Source organism: Tigriopus californicus, chromosome 3 (assembly GCF_007210705.1).
Source record: "Tigriopus californicus strain San Diego chromosome 3, Tcal_SD_v2.1, whole genome shotgun sequence".
Taxonomy (NCBI): Eukaryota; Metazoa; Arthropoda; class Copepoda; order Harpacticoida; family Harpacticidae; genus Tigriopus; species Tigriopus californicus.
In genome coordinates, this window is record NC_081442.1 from 14,636,252 (window position 1) to 14,651,355 (window position 15,104).

Here is a 15,104-nt window from a genome sequence, read left to right on the forward strand (position 1 = left end):
CTGATGTCTGTAGAGAGATCAGACCCCACTTTCGTCACGTTTGCGTCCTCTAATATCTTATTAGAGAGGGTGGTAATATGGTGCGAATGGATGCCAGTTTGCCTTTGCTATTTCTCAACTCGGAAATTCCCAGAATCCAGGAGCGTCCCGTAACCACTCCAAGAAGGATTGTGCTGAGACTTTTGTCCGGATGGTTCTCTGTGTCGATTGACAGGATAGGCGCGAGTCTCAGACCTTCTTGGAGTTCGACATAGGATTTTTCCCACTGTTGAGATTTTCAATAAGAAACTGGGTGTCGGACGGTTTCGTCTTATGCCTTGCATGTAGAGGTTTGAATTGACCCACGTTTGCGCTGTCTCTTGCCACGTCATGTTATTTTTCGTGAGGTTTTTCCTTTTCCTGATTCTTATCTCTTATCTCTAGAATGAAAAGCAAGCATTATTTTTTTTTTTGGTTTGGTTTTTCACGGCTTTTCTAACCGCTACAGGGAATGTAATCCCCAGTACTATTAAAATGAAAGATTATAATTCGTCTATTTATTACCTTTCAATTTTTATATGATATTTGGTCTACCAACGAATTTGAGTTGGCAGACCGAGCTAATCCTTGAATGTAGGGTTGATCTGGAATGCTATCTAAATATTTGTCCAAGTCTGACTTGAAAGATGCTACCGGATCAACAAGGCCTACGTATTCCTTACGGATATTAGAGGGAAGCAAATTAAACAATGAAGGAGCCCGAGAAAGAAGAGATGTGACTTCATTGTCGAACTAGCCTGGATTCTCGAAGACTTGAAGGTGCTCTCAAAACGCACATTAAGCCTCTACGGTCACTAGAATTGACCCTAAACCTGTGGTTGGGACAAAGCTCATGGATACTTTTGAAAACGTACAATATCAGATACCTTTCGTACCTTCTCTGAGTACTGTACAATCCCAACCGTTCTAACCTTTCCCAATACGAGAGCTCTCTCATTCTTGTGATGTTCCTAGTGAAACATCTTTGGACTTGCTCGACCTTTTGCAAACCTGCTGAACTCATTGGAGCCCAAATGGTGAGGCGTATTCAAGATGTGGCTGGACAATCGACTTGTACAGAGTTAGCATCGTTGATGCTATCTCTGGACTTAAACGTGCGATATATCCAACGACACATTTGAAAAGCCTTACCCACCTTCAGCTGGATATGCTCATCGAACTTTCATTATTTTGGAGGACTACACCTAGATCTTTCATAGATGAGACCTGCTCAATATCTTTACCTCCATTATCTACGAGTGGAGTATTTAAAGGAGTTGACCCAAATGTCATTGAGCGGAGTTTCATTCCGTTCAGGGCCATATTACTCTCAGTTACCCAAGAGGTAGATTCGATTTAAGTCCTTTGCAAGGCTACTGGAGTCTTGGCCATTCCTACCAGAAACTAACTTTGTATCGTCAGCATAAGAAGAGAGACTGGCAGTGATACTAAGCTTTTGAAGCGGGGCAACGAATATTATAAACAAGAGGGGCCCTAAGATCGAACCCTGGGGAACACCTGACTTGACAGCATGTAATGTCACTAAGGGATCCCTCAACCTTAACCAATTACTTCCTACCAGAAAATGAAACTTTTTAACCAATTGAGAACCCTGCCTTGATCCCAATTTCATGGAGCCTGTTAACTAAAAGCCCATGATCTACCTTGTCAAAGGCCTTGGCAAAGTCGAGATAAACTACATCAACTGATTCATGACTCTCTAGTCCCTCAATAACCCGCTCAATATGTTCAATCAGTTGGGTAACCGTGCTTAAAATGTGCTCGGAACCCATGCTGGCTAGGAGGAAGGACTTCATGAATATCAAGAAATTCAACAAGTTTGAACTTCATGATCTTCTCAAACACCTTCGCAATATTCGAAGTGAGAGAAATCGGCCTGTAATTACTGGGGAGCGACTTATCTCCCCTTTAAAAATTGGAACAATATGAGCTAACTTTAGTGAAGATGGAAACTTGCCCTGATCCAAGATGCAGCGCATCAAGTACGAGAAAACAGGAGCGAGAACCAGTGAGCATCTCTCATCAGAAACTGAGATGTCACACCATCAGGACCAGGAGAGCTGGAAAGCCTCAAGTCCCTTATGGCCTCTAAAGCATCTTGATCTGTGACTACAAGATCATCTAAACGCTCAGCTTCACTGACCTTGTCAATCTCAACAGACTCATCTTCAGAGCAATGAGCTGTTGCTTCCGAGCTCAGTGGGGTTGAAAACACACTAGAGAACTGTCCTCCAAGCATGTTAGCCATAGTCTCTACATTGCTAATGGCTGCCCCATCAACCTCAAAAGCCCAACAGAGTGTTTCATTTTTCTCTTAGAGTTCGCATAAAGAAAAATGCCTTCGGATTCGATCTGACCTCCTAACCACCTTACTCTCAGTTTGTAACTGGTCATATTCGATGGAGGCCTTAATCTTACCCTGAACTACGTCCAACTTTTTTGGAGACTAGCCACAATCACTGGATTCGAAGTGCTCTTCAGCCTTTTTGCTAGTTTGCAACTCTTTTTAAACAAAGTCTTCCTATATTTTGGAATTTTTTGTCCGTGTACCACCTTTCGGACACATTCAGAGATTGCTAAACTGGAGCAAACTTCCTTAAAACTGAAACTAACTTATCAATGGCTGCATCTATGGACGATTCCTGTTTCAGAATTGAAATCAGGTCAAGTTCTTCTAATCTTTCTATAATCAACGGCCAATGTTCATCTTTGAACTTGATCTAGCCAAACCGACCTTTTTGGCCGGTTTTACTCTTAGAGCACGCCGGCTTTTGAGTAATGGTCGACCCTATCTAAAGAACATGATAATCTGACAGATTAGTAGGTGTCACATGGACATACTGGATCAGATCAGGGTCATTGGAAAAGACCAAGTCGAGAACGCTATTTCTCTCTAGTGGCTACACCAACGTGCTGGGAGAAATTGCGCAAGATCGCGAATTCTTCCAGCTTTTCGAACGACTGAGATGTCGATTTCGAAATGGGGAATATTACCCATCAGGACTAACTCCCACTCTACAAAACGCTAGCCGGAAAATAAAGTCCCCTACAAAGAAACCTTCGAGCAAACTGCCAGGTCCAACTCTTTCCAGTGAATTGGAAGAGCTGACGAAAAAGAGCTTGCTGAACAAGAAGGGGTCTATACATTGTAACAATAGACAAATCAAGACCTCGAAGATGACAAACTAAGACCTCTACTTCTCCATTCGACATTTGTACATGACTAATGTGCAAATCATTCTTAACATATAGCATACGCCCCCATGTGGGAATATGGGATTATCAGGGCGTATCCTATCAAACGAACTAAGTTGAAACCAACTATGGTTAGTTCTTCATCTAAGACCCCTGGCCGAAAGCCAGGTTTCTGGTTATAGAGATGAATGCAATCTCTCTCTCAACGGCTATTCTTCTAAGATCTGTACTTTTGTGCTGTCTTTTTAGAAATCAGACAATGGCACTTCAAATATAGCCCCTTACGGGCCTCTCTTTGACGGACCAAGTTCACAAGATCTTGGACCACCTCTCCAACGTAAAAAATCCCTCTTATCAACAAAGCTACGTTCTACTGGAGGCAATGCATGAGCTAATGGGATGGTTGGGTTTGAGAATGGGTTGGCAGCTACCATTTGAATAGGAACGTATTTTGGAATAGGGGTGGGGCAAGGAATATTAGGGAGGAGAGTTTTTATAGGAATAGGGTGGATTGGGTATTTGAATGAAGAGAGGGGAATTGGGGAGAGAGGTGGGGGGTAGGAGGAGAGTTAGGGAGGAAGCTAAATGGGTTAAGGAAGGGGGTGGGATGGGATTAGGTTTAGGAATAGGGTCAGCTCTAAAACTACGAAACTGAGCTATCCTATTTCTGGCTTTTCTTTGCGTCCTTCAACATGGACGGAGTACACCGTACATTAAAGCACGTCTTAAGTCTCATGGACTGACGGCGCACATGTACGGGTGAAAAAAAGGACAATCTACCTTTGAACATCCCTTCTTACTATTGTACTCTCAAGCGAACTTGAGAAGTTTTTGACACCATTTAGGGTGGTCAAACTGACAGCCTTTTCCTTCTTCAGGACAAGCTGCTTTCGATAAACAGGACAGACTATTTTCTCTACAACTGTCTTTTCCTCGCTTTTCAAGAGTAGATACTACTTCAACTTCTACGTTGGTCAAATTAGTCGACTCTCAACTACTGGTGAAGCCTGTTCTTCAAGCAGCACCCTGGTTTCATTGACCCAGCAACTAAAGCCTCTATAATAAACGGCTTATTGACTATGAAGGATCCTTTCCAGCTAAGACCAGGTCCAAACATTGTCTAGCCTCTTTGCTGACTTTTCCTAAAATAGCTTCCATCATGAATGCAGGAGAACTATCTATAGTAAACAAAATCAACAGGCAAGAAAAAGAGAAGAAAAGAACTAAAAAAGCTGTGCAATTCTTGCGCTGAGATACAGACAACAGAGCAAAATAGAGAATGAAATACTTCACATCAAACTAACATACAAATCAAACATGGAGATAGTAAACAAGAGTAAGTGACAGAGAAAAGCAAGAATCAAGAACATATGTAAAACTAGGACATCAACAAGAAAAACACAGAAATAAACTCAACTAACTGGTCGAAAACAAAATAAATCAATACAGTAATGAGCAATAAATTCTAACTCTAAAGGACCAATACAATCAAACTGAAGAACTACACATAACGATTTGGAACTAGAAAAACTACACTACAAAATCAGAAAGAAACTGCTAAAGCTAGACATAAACATAAATTGAGCAATAAATTTTAGGTTTAAAGTAATTACGTCTTACCAAAGAGCCGTGAAAAACCAAACCTAATTGAGTGAATGAATGGCAATTCCATTCATTCACCCACACACAAACACACGAACACTACACGTGCACAGCAACCAAGAGCAACAGAGGAAGTCCCACCTTGGTTCGAAATTCCTGGGAATAAGAACGAGAGCCAACTAAATGCGTCTGTTCTCAACGAGCTCCAAACAGGAATGTATTTTATCCTAGCTTAATTTATACAATGTTTCTGCGGGTTTCCGCTCTTAGATTATCATGCTTCTGGGGAAGTCCTGAAGCGGTATCTTTCGGGTGATGAAGCAGGAGGGTTAGACATAACATTTGATCGCTTGACCGGTTGCAACATTTCCAACAACTTCACGCTCCCATAAACACTGCTCCGACAATTGTCGCAATTCCTATGCTGAGCACAATTTTGATGAACTGACCAAGCTACTGGCGGTTTCTAGTATTAAATCATCAACAATCATGGGTTCTATGTTGTTGAGTTGGGTGGTTTCCAGGTGTTTCAACTCGTGCTCTTCCAGGAAATTACTCACGTTGTACTCGTGGGGTGGATGGAGAAACTTGGCCGTTGGTCTAGCAATTCGTTGCTGTCCATAGATTATAAAATCTTTGGTTTCTCCACTGCAGCCCATTAATGTGAATAACATGGTTCCTTTTAGTTCTAGCGTGTAAGTTTGATTGTTCGGGCATTTAATTGTGATTTTTGGGGCTATCGGATGGTGAAGTAAAAAGGTGGAAGCACCAATTTGCCTTACTTGGGGTGTTTCCCAATGATTTGAACATCACAATTCTCCCGCTCTAACTTATTTTCCATCATCTTGTCTTCCTCACAGTGGTGGCCATTGTGTTTGAAGATGACATGGACCTCATCATTTCTCTTATTTTGTTGCATCTATTTACTAATTTGCTTTGAGTGATTGGCGAGTACCCTCGTAAGGTCACCATTATACGCCATGAATTCCGGAAGTTCAACTGAGTCACAGCTCCCATTGACCCCCATTGAATGGTAGGGTATGCACTTTGTACAATGTCATTGTCTCAGTCGATCGCCAATTGGAACATGCATTACAACAGATGTAGTTGCGGCTCTTTGACTACAGTGAAAAGCAATTGAAATATGTCCGAAGTCTCTTGTAACAATATTTTCTTTTGATCTTTTGATAATTTTGTGTTGAGTTTACTCATCGCCATATTAACAGCATTCAGGGAAAACAGCCCGGGATGTAACACATTGACAATTAAATTTTGCATTTGGTGGACCATTGTTCGATGATCTTCTACCAGTTTTTCTAGTATTTGGTCTACTTTTATCAAGAATACATCCAGTTTTTCTTCGGTAAATTGGTTTTCTATTAAATGCTGTGTGTGCTTAATTGCCTCCTGAAACTGAGCGTCTAACACTCCCAAATGATGTACTTCTTTGCTCCGTTTTTCTTATGTGTTCAGCCATCACTTTTCGTTGTTATACGTCGCAGAGCTTCCAAATAGATGGGAAATTTGTTCTGCAGCAAAAGTAATAGCCCTCCCACTGCAAACGCTCCTAAAGATGCAAGGAAGTGCTTTTTCGCGGAGGTCGTTGGTGTTTAACCAACTGTGTTTAACAAGTCTTCCATGTTCATCTTAGCGTGCACTCCTTTACATTTGTGACCTGCTGCGATTAATTTTGGTTTATTCTTTTGCCAAGTGTCCGCGTCCATCCAAAATGTTTCCGAAGTATGCAACTTCTTGCACCAGGTTTCAACTGATTCAGTGAGCTGAGTCATCTCCTCTAGCTGGATTGTAAAAACTAAATGGCCAACCGTCAATCCCGTGTAAATGGTTCCTAATGGTTCTAACATGTAAGGTTTATCGATTGGTAGGATGTCAAATGGAGGTGGTTCTGCTGTGTTTTGATCAGAGTTATTTGCTGTTACTGCTTGGGGTATTTCTTTTGCGTTCAATAGTGTTTCTTGTGTGTCAGCCATGCAGGAGCATAGCAACAAGGCCATAAGGGCTAAGCTGTTTAAAACATTGGCAAATCTTTGCGGTTTTTTGATGGTTCGACCTTTTCTGGTAACTTGTTGTCTTGTAGTTTCGTCGTCGTCTTTTTGCTTGTTTCCCTGGTTTATTTGCCGTTTTGTATTTACCCTTTTGGGGACTATTGGAATTTGCTCTTTAGTCGTGTGAGTGGTTTGTTCCTTCTGCCAATTTTCTTCTAACTGGTATATGTGGTTAACTCCCCGTTTGATTATTATATTTTGCGTTCTCAGAGTCACCACTCGTACAACACCGTCTGGGCCTGGATGAGTTTCGATAACTCTGCCCATTGGCCACTTCGTGTTTGATAATTTCTCCCCAGGTTTTATAAACACGAGTTGTCCAACTTGAATTTGCGGGGTTATTCGTTTTCTTAGTCGAGATTCTGCAAAGTTCCAAGGTATTCTATGCGCCATCGTCTTCAAATCGGGCTATGACCATTTGTCGTGTTTGTAAGCTTTTGGAACGGAATGTCTTGATGAGACTCCACCTTTACTGGCATACGCAGCATTGGCTTTCCGATTAAAAAATGTCCTGGCGTTAGGGGTTCTAATGACATGGGATCATCCGACATTGAGGAAATCGTCTTGAGTTTAGAATGCCTTCGATCTGAACCAAGGTGGTTTCTAATTCTTGTGTGAAAGTAGTGCTGATCCGATCGTTCTTCTCAAGTGAGTTTTGACTGTCTTTACCAATCTTTCCCATGCTCCCCCTGGTGAGGTGTGTATGGTGGTATAAAAAGTCCATCTGATGGCTTTTGCTGTCAGCTCTTTTAGAATTGTCCCGTTTGTTTGAAGGCCTTCGCATTATCCGACATGAAAAAAAAAAAAATAAAAAAAAAATAAAATAAAAAAAAAAAAAAAAAATAATGTCTGCTGGATTTTCTTTCGTGGCAATGTAATGCCATTGATTGCAGGTTGTGTGGTCTGTGATCTCTTTTACGCGATTGGATGCAAAAGTTTCAAGATGGGCTGGATCAGTGTTAATCCAATGCAATGCAATCATTGAATCGGTATAGAAAAGAGCGTGTTTTATGTTGTTTATGGTGGCGGCGATTTTCTTGTACAGACCAACACCTATTTTGCAAGCCATAATCATCGCGATTATGAACCGCGATAAGTTCTTATCGCGGGAGGGTAAGGGCTTTTGTGGGGCCTACACGCTCTTTTGCCATTAATAGGGTGACTTTGACCTTGTCGTTGCTTACGTAGCGCACGTACACACAAGTTGCGTAGGCCTTTTGAGAAGCGTCACAAAAGATATGTAATTCTGCTTGTTGTTGACTGCCAGGTAATCCAATGTACCTTGGGAATCGCAACGTTTCCTGGCTGAGCAAAGATTGAATGGCCTGATTCCATTCAGTCTGAATTGCGGGAGGCAAAGTATCGTTCCAATCAATATTGGTATGTTTCCAAACGTTTTGCATACATATCTTCAAGAGGATGGTGTGAGGAGATATGAGACCTAGTGGATCGAAAATGCTGGCCAACTTGGATAAGACACTCCGTTTTGTTTCTGGCATGCTTGTGTCCCAAGTGGAGGCCATGGAATGAATTTTATAAATTAATTCATCCGTGTTGGTGTGGAATGACACACCTAAAGTTTTTCCCTTTTGTTCATCTTCCTGAAGGTCCAAAAGAGCCTTTGGGTTGAGCTTGTCCGACGTAATTCTTTTACATACTTCTGGACAGTTTGAAATGAATTTTGTTAGATTGAATCCTCCTTTCTCCAATAATTTGGTGACATCTTGAAGTTGCTCAATTGCCTGATCTGCTGTGTCCGCGTAGATAAAAACATCATCAACATAGATGTCATTTTGCAGGATTTTACTCGCCAAAGGGTGATCTTGAGCGTTGTTTTTGGCCAGATGTTGAATAACAGCATTTGCCAAGTAAGGGGAACAAGTTAGGCCAAAGACGAGGGTTGAAAATTTACAAATCTGAACTTCGCCTGATTTTGGATTTTCACACAAGAACCTGACCACATCTTGGTCATTCGGACTGAGATTGATTTGCAGGAACATTTTAGAAACATCCCCAGCTAGTACAATCGGACTCGTTCGCATTCGAAGAAGGATGTCGACAATATTTTTTTGCAATTTTGGTCCAATCAGCAATTGCTGATTCAGAGAGGTGTCCTTGAACTTGGCCGAGCCATTAAAGACAATGCGGACTTCTGTGGTGACGGCTTCTTTGCGAATAACTGCCGAATGCGGGAGGTAGAAGACATGATTTCCCGTGTTCACCTCGTGTGGTGGAACGATATGGGCAAAACCCTTGTCAAAGTATTCCTGCATGGCTTGGTGATAAGCTGTAGAAAACGAAGGGTTTCGTTTCCACCGGCGTTGCAGTGCTTCAAAACATTTTAATGCCTGGGGAAAGTTGTTGTTCAACGCGGGGGGGTTTACCTTGAAAAGGAGGGAGACCTCGTACCGCCCATTATGGATGATGGTGTTGCTTTCAAAGTGTTTAACCGCTTGGGTTTCTGAGGCCGTCAGAGCTTCACTGCCATTGTCAGTTATCCCAATGGACTCAAGTGTCCAGAGTTGTGTCAAGTCTTGCTGAATGGTGGTTTTTCCCGTGAAAACACTAACAGTGTGCATGGCCGTGCTACTGGGCTTAGCAGTGACGCTTGAGCTATTGACGTTGGTACCCATTAAACAGTGTCCAAATTTTGTATATACCAGACTGGGAACCATATTCGAAGTTTGTGCATGTTCCTTAGAGTAAATTTCCCCCAAGTAATCAACTCCAATAAGCAGGCCAATATCAACTTTGCCCGTTAAGTTCGGGCACGCCATTTCGACAGATTCAAATTGTTTCCAAGTGTTGGGATCGAAAGTGTAAATTTGAGAACAAATGGTTTTTATTGTGGTTGCTCTCATTTTCATCGAAGCGTTGGCATTTTCAATCTTAAAATCAACCACCTCATGATTTCTCTGTTCGGTTATATGTTTTCCCAAGGTATGAATACGCATGTTGACGCGTGTACCTTCTAGGCCCACTGCTTTAGCCAAGGACTGTTTGATAAAAGACGTGGTACAACCGGAATCTAGCAAAGCAAAGACAGTAGCAGATTGTCCCTCTGAGCCTCTCATCGTTAACTGCAAGACCTGAAGAATTGAGTTCTGTGACGTCGGTATTAAACTTGTCAACTCCATTGAATTAGGCACCGTTTTCGGTGGAGATTGGAATCCCACCTCGGGTGGACTTGGGAGGGTTCTAGAGGGGCCATGGCTTACATTGGTGTAATCTGAATTTTCTTTTTCATCGTCTGATGTGTCTACCTCTGCTTCATCATTTTCGCTCTCCCAATCTTCACCTTCCGTAAGCGTCTCCTCGCACGCCTGTTCCTCTTGCTCTTCCATCATAGTCTCAACCTGCATGTTTGTGACTTTCGATTTGCCGTTGCGAGACGGTGGTTTTTGTTTCAAAGTTGCNCCTCATCATTTTCGCTCTCCCAATCTTCACCTTCCGTAAGCGTCTCCTCGCACGCCTGTTCCTCTTGCTCTTCCATCATAGTCTCAACCTGCATGTTTGTGACTTTCGATTTGCCGTTGCGAGACGGTGGTTTTTGTTTCAAAGTTGCTTTGGAATAGTCATGATGCAACAACGTATGATGTGGCTTATTACATACACTACACAAAGGGGCAGTGAATTCTGCAAACGTGTGGCGGATCAGACATCGATAGCAAAGATAGTTGGCTTCTGCCAATTGCCTTATGGCTTGGGTAGGAAACATTTTTACTTTTCCGCATTCTTTGATTGATTTATGCGATGTCTCCTCACAGAACGGACATTTTCTCTGCCCTATGGTGGTACTAGCATTGTACATCATGGTAGATTTGGGTGCGGGTGGGGTGACCCTTCTGGGTTCCTTTTGTATCAATTGCTTTTGAGGCCTTACTCCCGATGGTGTTTCAAAGGTATAGGCATTGATTCCGGTAGATTGGTACAGATTGATGGAGTCAATCAAAAACTCGGAAAAATCCAGAATAGAAACCGGCTAACCCCTCTTTTCTTTCCTTGTTTTTACCAATCAACTTATTGTATCTTTCCTCCATGGTTTGAAACTGTTGTTCCAGACGAGCCAAAACCTGTTGTTCACCCAGTTGCTCAGATTCATCAGTTATTTTTAATAATTCGGCTTGGGCTGCTCTCAACGTTTCCAAATGACTCTTTGCCAACGAGAGGAACCCCTGCAACATGGTCGGATTTGGGTCCGACCTTGCAAATTCTTCTGAGAGCAGGGTATGGGCGCTGGACAACGCATCAACCCCATCGTTGCGTTCTTTCGTTCTCCTTTTTCTTTCCTGCCGAAGGATCATTATTTTGGGCTTCGATAAAGACATAATCGGAAAGGATATGGCTATTTTTCACTCTTTACACACAAGGAGGTGGCCAATGCCCTACATTCTTCATTTCCGTGCGTAACCCAATTAAGTCTACTCGTTTGTTTGTTCGGACAAGTTCCGCGAAAAAGGGACAATTTAGTGGCAATTTGTTTCAAGATAACTCTTGGTGACACACTAAGAACTTATTTAGGCATGAAAAAATTCCAGCTCTTCGACATTGATGGAAAGTTGTAGAACTCCACCTGTTTATCTCACCAAACAACCATTAAAAACGATTCCTTCCAAGTTCCCTTGACTTAAAATACCAAATGCAAGTATCAATATGTCCCGGGCGTTTCTGAACAAATTCGAACATGCGGAGACATAGACATAGGAGTTGTAATTCCTCAATCAAAGGACACAGTGTGGCTCAGACAAAAAATGGGAATCAAAGTTGAAATCCCGGGTCGCGGCACCAAAAAGAGAGGGTAGTATGTTCCGTACAAGGATGAGATTGAAGGTCTCCCTTTTCCAGATAAATTATTTTTAATTCCCAAAACAACAACGGAACATGAGACTATCCAGTCTCTGACCCTAGCAATAGGTTACCTGCCAAGATAGCGCCCTTTAAAGAGAGCACCTATTTTACTAGGGCTTAAGTTGTTTAGACCTATCTAAAGATCTCCGGTTATAGGGTTTTTAGAGCCAACACTACTGTCCCAAAGAATGAAGAACAACAAACTCGTGATATACCGTTTCACCATTAATTGTATTTCTTGTGTAAGTACAGTATTATACAATGCAAGACATGAAATTAGGATCTTACCTTATCTCGACCGTTTACTTTTCTACCTTTGCTTGACCAAGTCTTGAGGATGAATGCAACTGTACATGTATTGGGGGCATGAATTGGTACACCTCAACTTGAGTCTGGCTGTGTAATGGACACATGAACGAACGTGTGCATAAAAGGCAAACGAGTTGCCTATCGATAATGGGCCCAACAAGGCAAACGAAGTCGCCTATCAATAGTGCAAAAAAAGGCAAGCAAGTTGCCTATCAATAATGGGCACAAAAAAGGCAACCGAAGTCGCCTATCAATGATATGCAAAAGGCAACCGAAGTCGCCTATCAATGATATGCAAAAGGCAACCGAAGTCGCCTATCAATGTGTAAGCAACAAGGCAACCGAAGTCGCCTAACAAGGTTATGCAAAAGGCAACCGAAGTCGCCTAACAAGGTTATGCAAAAGGCAACCGAAGTCGCCTATCAATGTGTAAGCAACAAGGCAACCGAAGTCGCCTAACAATGAGCAAGCAAAAAGGCAACCGAAGTTGCCTAACAATGTTATGCCTTGACTCAAAGAGACTTAATAAGTCTCGCGATATCGGAGAGGTGCATCCGTTAGATGAAAATATAGAGGGGAAAAACCTTACAAACAAAACCACCCTCAAGTTTGGTCTACAATGGGGAATCCACGGCTTGTACTCCTGGGTCTTCCCAGCATAGAGTCCTATCAGCGTTTCCGCCAAAGAGTCTCCACTTTGAGCACTATGCACTATGCACCTTTGTTCAATTATCGTGATTCTGAGAAACGTCAAGCAAGTCCGTAAGTTTTACACTTCAACACAAGAAGACTTTTCTGTCCTGTGTCAAAGTTGAAGGAGCTTTTACTTGCTCCAAAGTGGAGCCAGAATGAAATATAAACTTGTATTATGTTTCACTTCATCATATCAACTCTTTTTGGCTGTTCTGGGGGCTGCTTTTTATAGGTTTTTTTAGGAGGGCAAACCAGTAGGACGCATTGGCGTTCCGTCGGATATCTCCGTGAATGTTTGTCGGCCTACCTCTCTCGTACCCACAAACTGCTGAGGTGTACAATCCTTTCACAAACTGCTGAGGTGTACAATCCTTTCACAAACTGCTGAGGTGTACAATCCTTTGTCCCAGGTGACTTCGGTGGTTACCACAACAGGATTCTTTTACGCTCTCTCTTTACGTCGTACAGGCGTCTAGACAAGATCGTTCAACTCAAAGAACCAGGTTAAACCAATTTTCTGTTTTCTCTTTGATAAGAATGCCTCATGGTTTTTTTGTAAATATATCAAGCGTATCCCAGAACAACCTGATTTTTCAATTGGTACGATATTTAACATTAGTGCACGGCACACGAGTTGCCTCAGTGCACAATCCATTCTTCTTATATACATGTAGTTTGTGCACTGGTTCGCTACAACATATGGGGGCCGAATATATGACAACATGATATGTTTATCCAAATCTTGCGTACTATCACGTTGTACTATCACGTTGTACTCTAGACGAGTGCTTTGTCCTTGGTGGCTTCTTTAAGGAAGTGTCTGGGCATCACGGTCGTTCATTGTGATGCAACATTTCATACAAGTGGATTTACGGTTTGGCATCAATTCCACTACAAACCACCTGGCGATCATTGGCAATCTTTTCGACTTTGTAGGGTCCTTCTTGGTAGACTGCCGTTTTCCGTGATTTGCCGCTTTTGCTGGTATCTATGGCTGAGTGCTTAAACAAAAAAATCTTCCGGTTGTAGCAACTTGGTTTTGGCCTTGGCATCGTTATTCTCCTTGGTCCTCAGGTGGGACTCTAATTACTTGATTTTGATCCCTTCCAGCGTCTGCCTCAGGCGTTCGAAATCTTGGTCTATGGTTAAGCTCGGTTGGTGGCTGGGGGATACCAGTACATCAGCTGGAATAACTGGGTCGGACCCAAAGGTGAGGAAATGCGGGGAAGTGCCCAGGTAAGCCACTGGAGCTTGCCGAATTGAGGCCAGGGCGGCAGGTACGAATTGATGCCACTGAGTTGGGTGTGCTTGTTCGCTCTCCATTTTGCAACCAATGGCATTTTCCAGAGTTCGGTGGAGCCATTCAACCGGGTTGGTTTTGGGTTCATAGGTTTGCGTTGTAACCGAAAAAACTCCCAACCGACGAGCTGCATTCTGGAATAAAGCAGATGTGAACTGGCGACCCTGATTGGATATTACTCGCATGCCCACTCCATAGCGGGGAAAAAACTCTTTGGTTAAAACCTTGACTATGTTCTCTGCGGTGGCGTCTGCAATGGGCCACTCCTCGGGGTACTTGGTGACAGCATCTTGGAGGTTCAACAAATATTTCTTGGTCCCTGGGCCCCTGGTGTTGGGCCAAGGCCCTACTAGATCACAATGAAATGTTGTAAAATGGGTTCGCTCTTTGGTGCTGGTCTGCCCTAAAGGAACCTGTTTCGTGGCTTTTCTGGCCTTGGATTGGCGGCAAGCGGCACAGCCGTCAATGGCTGCGGCAATGTGTTGGTGCATATTGGGCCAATAGAAGCGTTTTCGGGCTTGTAGATACATTCTATAGCGGCCTAAATACCCAGCTAGTGGATGATGGTGCAAGCACCGTATCACTTTGGGGATTAATTTAGCAGGGATACACAACCTGCTGCGTTCACCCTCACCTTGTCCGGCCTTGAGATAAACAACCTGCTCCACCTGGCCTAATTTTGGCAGCAAGGTGGCATATCGTCTGAGAATGGGGTCAGTTATTTGACTCACGTCGGTGCGTTGATTTCCTTGTCACCCAGGCAATCATGGCGCTCAACGTCGGGTCTTCCATTTGCTTGCTTGCCATGTGATGGGATTTGGTAAGTGATTCATGCGTTTGGTTGCTGAATCCTGGGCCATCCTCTCCAACCATCACGTTGTCCTCAATATCTTGCGACAACATTATTGAAGTGAGTTGCTCTTTTTGAGGGAGCAGTTCGCAACGACACTGGGATGGATCCAGAGGCTCGTCAACTTCTGAAAATGTAGGACTGGAGGGACGCAGGGGAGGCAAAACATCGCGAAATTCTGTGTCTGTAGGGTCTGTAGGGG

The 15,104-nt window shown here is 42.9% G+C and overlaps 2 protein-coding genes across 2 annotated transcripts; both read right to left on the reverse strand.

The window, feature by feature from the left end:
• Window positions 1-8,002: 8,002 nt before the first annotated feature.
• Window positions 8,003-9,535, reverse strand: LOC131878188 (uncharacterized). The gene has a single exon (XM_059224102.1). The coding sequence runs from the start codon at window positions 9,533-9,535 to the stop codon at window positions 8,003-8,005; it is 1,533 nt and encodes a 510-aa protein (XP_059080085.1).
• Window positions 9,536-13,838: 4,303 nt separating this feature from the next.
• Window positions 13,839-14,582, reverse strand: LOC131878190 (uncharacterized). Its single transcript, XM_059224103.1, has one exon. It carries the CDS (start codon window positions 14,580-14,582, stop codon window positions 13,839-13,841), a length of 744 nt encoding a protein of 247 aa, XP_059080086.1.
• Between the last annotated feature and the right edge of the window lie 522 nt (window positions 14,583-15,104).